We start from the raw sequence: 3,430 nt of genomic DNA on the forward strand, positions 1-3,430 counted from the left end.
GCTTTACCGGGCAGGACTAAGGATGGGGGAGTGGCACCTAACCCCCTTGCTCTGTCCTGCGTGGGATGGACACGTAGCAGGGGTTGTCCAGTCCCGTGGGTGCAGTGGGATCAAACGGGACCTGGGAAGGGTGGCACAGTGTGGGCTGGAGCACGGGAGGGTCCACTGGCTCCAGCTGTTTTGGTAGGCACATGGGGTTGGGGGTCCCTGCTCCCCGGGGGGTTCCTGCCATATGCATGCAGTGGAGTGACTCCCTTTCCTTCCCTCCCTCCTGGCAGCGTCAGGGCTGGCGGAGATGGGGGCACACTGGATCCATGGCCCCTCACCAGGCAACCCTGTTTTCTGCCTGGCCACAAGCTATGGCCTGCTGGGCCCCGAGGCTGCCCTGGAGGAGAACCAGCAGGCAGAAGCAGGAGGTCACCCCCCACTGCCCTCCGTCACCTACGGCAGCTCAGGGAAGGTGCTGAGTCCCAAGGTGGTGAGCGAAGCTCGTGACCTCTTCCACACCCTCCTGGCCTCCACTCGTGCTTTTCAGGGGGCTGAGGAGGTACCGGTGCCAAGTGTGGGGCAGTACCTGCGGGCAGAGATCGCCCGGAGGGTGCCCACACTGGCAGGGGGCAAGGAGGATGCCCGGAGGCTCCAGCTGGCTGTCCTCGCCGCCTGCTTCAAGCTGGAGTGTTGCATCAGTGGCACCCACAGCATGGACCTGGTGGCTCTGGAGCCCTTTGGGGAGTATGTCTCACTGCCAGGCCTGGACTGCACCTTCCCAGGGTAAGGACAGGGTGCCAGAGGGGGTCATGGAGGAGCATTTTGGGGGGCTCCCCAACCTCAGCTGTGCCTCTTCCTGCAGTGGCTAAAGCAGCCTGGGCTTGGCTGATCGCCTGCTCTCAGCTCTGCCAGAGGGCACTGTCCTGCTCAACAAGGCAGTGAAGACCATCCAGTGGCAAGGGTCCTTCCATGAGGAAGGGAATGATGCCAGGGATTTCCCCGTCCGTGTGGAGTGTGAGGATGGAGATGCCTTCCTTGCTGACCATGTCATTGTAACCATCCCACTGGGTGAGGACACCAACACCTTTCCTTGCCTTCCTTGTCTCTTCCAACCAGCAGGTGTGGTTGAAGATGAGCAGGTTGTGCTCCATCCATCCCTCCCTCCATCCACCCATCCATCTCTCCCTCCCTTCCTCCGTCTTGCTCTTGTTGCTCAAAACCCTTCCCAGCATTCCTACCAGGAACCTCAGTGGGAGATGGGAGGCTGGAAAGGGGCTTGAAGATGGCAAAGTGTCTCAGGCTCCATCTAGCAGCCTGGCTGAAAGCTGCCCAATCTTGTGCCTGCAGGTTTCCTCAAGGAACACCACCAGGAACTCTTCCAGCCTCCCCTGCCCAAGCGGAAAGCAGAGGCCATTCGCCACTTGGGTTTTGGCACCAACAACAAGATCTTCCTGGAGTTTGACCAGCCTTTCTGGGATCCCCAGCAGCAGCTCCTGGAAGTGGTGTGGGAGGACGAATCGCCACTGGAGGAGCCCAGCACTGACCTGGAGGGCAACTGGTTCAAGAAGCTCATCGGATTCGTGGTACTCCAACCACCAGAGCAGTACGTGATGGGGGCACCAGCACAGGGGCATCTTCCAGGCAATGTGAAGGAGCACTGCCGTCATCTGGAGCTTCCAGGCCTTCTCTGGGTCACTGGTGGCCCATGAGGTGAAGCAGGGAGGGCAGACTCCTGGTGAGCAGCAGCTCTCAGCCTCATCTTTCCTCCCCAGGCATGGGCACGTCCTCTGCGGCTTCATTGCGGGGAAGGAGTCGGAGCACATGGAGACACTGAGTGACGCAGAGGTTCTCAGCACCATGACACGTGTCCTCCGCACACTGACAGGTGCCTCCTCTGCCCTGCCCACCCCAACCCCAGCGGGATTTGGATCTCTGGATCCCACCCAACCTCTACACCTGCAGGGAATCCAAGCCTGCCTGCTCCCAGGAGCATGCTCAGGTCCCGCTGGCACAGTGCTCCCTACACCTGCGGCTCCTACAGCTACGTGGCCGTCGGCAGCTCGGGGGAGGACATTGATGTGCTGGCACAGCCCCTGCCCGAGGACCCCAAGGACCCTAGGGTAAGGATTTGGGCTCAAGGGATGCAGCAGCTGTGAGGGAAGCAGGACCCCCAGGCATGGGCACAGACAGACAGGAGTGGGAACAGGGCACCCCAAGCCTCTGGGAGCAGGGTCTAGGGGAGGGACAAGAGGAGGTCCCAGGAGGGGAGAGGAGACCCTGACAAAAAAAGCTTTAGGATGACCCTGCTTGAGCAGGGAGGTTGAACCAGATGACCCAGTGTGGTCCCTTCCAACCTGGCCCATTCTGTGAGCCACAGGAAGGTGGCACTGGTCACAATTTAGGGCACCATTTGGGGGTCACCAATGCTCAGGTCACCCACCAACCTCTGCTGAGCTCCACAGCTGTGTAGGCAACTCCATTTCCATAACATTTTTGGACACTCGGCTCTTCCCAACCACTTTCCAGGGTCCTCACAGCATGGGGTGTCTAGGGAAGGGAAAGTGCACATTCCTCGATCTCTACGTGGCTGCAGAGCAGCCCAAGTACCCGCGAAGTGCCAAAGGGCAGGGGGTGAGGCTGCTTTAGCACAAGCCCCGGGCTGGAGGCGGCGCTGACCCCCGTGCACTCACCTTCCTCCTCCCCACAGCCTCTGCAGCTCCTTTTCGCCGGCGAAGCCACCCACCGCACCTTCTACTCCACCACCCACGGGGCTCTCCTGTCGGGGTGGCGAGAGGCCGAGCGGCTCAACCAACTCTTCGAGGCAGGAAAATAAACCCTGGTGCTTTACATCTCCTTTATTGAGACATCCTCTCCGTGCCCGGGGCGGAGGGAGGGGGGATGCTGCTCCTCTGCTCCCTTCCGGCGAGAAGGAGCTGCTTCAGGGTTAATCCCAGCTGGTGCTGAAGAATCCAGTGTCGTCCGGGGGGAGCTGCGAAGGGGCGAGACGGGGACCAGGACCGGTGAGGAGAAGGGACTGATAGGGCTTAATGCCAGTTGGTGCCGGCGATCAAGAAGCGAGTGGCATCCGCGGAGGTCTGTGTCGGGTGGGGCGAGCTGGGAACGAGGACCGGCGAGAAGTGGCTACTCCAGGGTTAAATACACTTGGTGCTAAAGAAGCGAGTGTCGTCCGGGGGAGGGGTTGCCCCGGGCCGGGCTGCGATGGGGCGAGCTGGGGACCAGGACCGGCTGGGGACCAGGACTGGCAGGGAGAAGAGGCTACTCCAGGGTTCATACCAGTTGGTGCTGGTGATCAAGAAGCGAGTGTCGTCCTTGTCGGGTCGGACTGCGGTGGGGTGAGCTGGGGACCAGGACCGGCAAGGAGAAGGGGCTGATAGGGGTTAATACCAGTTGGTGCTGGCGATCAAGAAGCGAGTGTCATCCA

General features: G+C 61.0%; 1 protein-coding gene across 1 annotated transcript; it reads left to right on the forward strand.

Moving 5' to 3' along the window:
* Positions 1-278: 278 nt before the first annotated feature.
* PAOX (polyamine oxidase (exo-N4-amino)) lies at positions 279-2,821 on the forward strand (the record flags this gene model as incomplete). The annotated part of the gene is given in 6 exon segments (XM_009080487.1): positions 279-771; positions 851-1,056; positions 1,336-1,591; positions 1,761-1,873; positions 1,951-2,108; positions 2,696-2,821. Coding segments are annotated over 6 exon segments (1,352 nt in total), but the record flags the coding sequence as incomplete, so codon positions are not given.
* Between the last annotated feature and the right edge of the window lie 609 nt (positions 2,822-3,430).

The sequence above is a fragment of the Acanthisitta chloris genome, unplaced genomic scaffold (assembly GCF_000695815.1).
Source record: "Acanthisitta chloris isolate BGI_N310 unplaced genomic scaffold, ASM69581v1 scaffold40568, whole genome shotgun sequence".
NCBI classification, from domain to species: Eukaryota; Metazoa; Chordata; class Aves; order Passeriformes; family Acanthisittidae; genus Acanthisitta; species Acanthisitta chloris.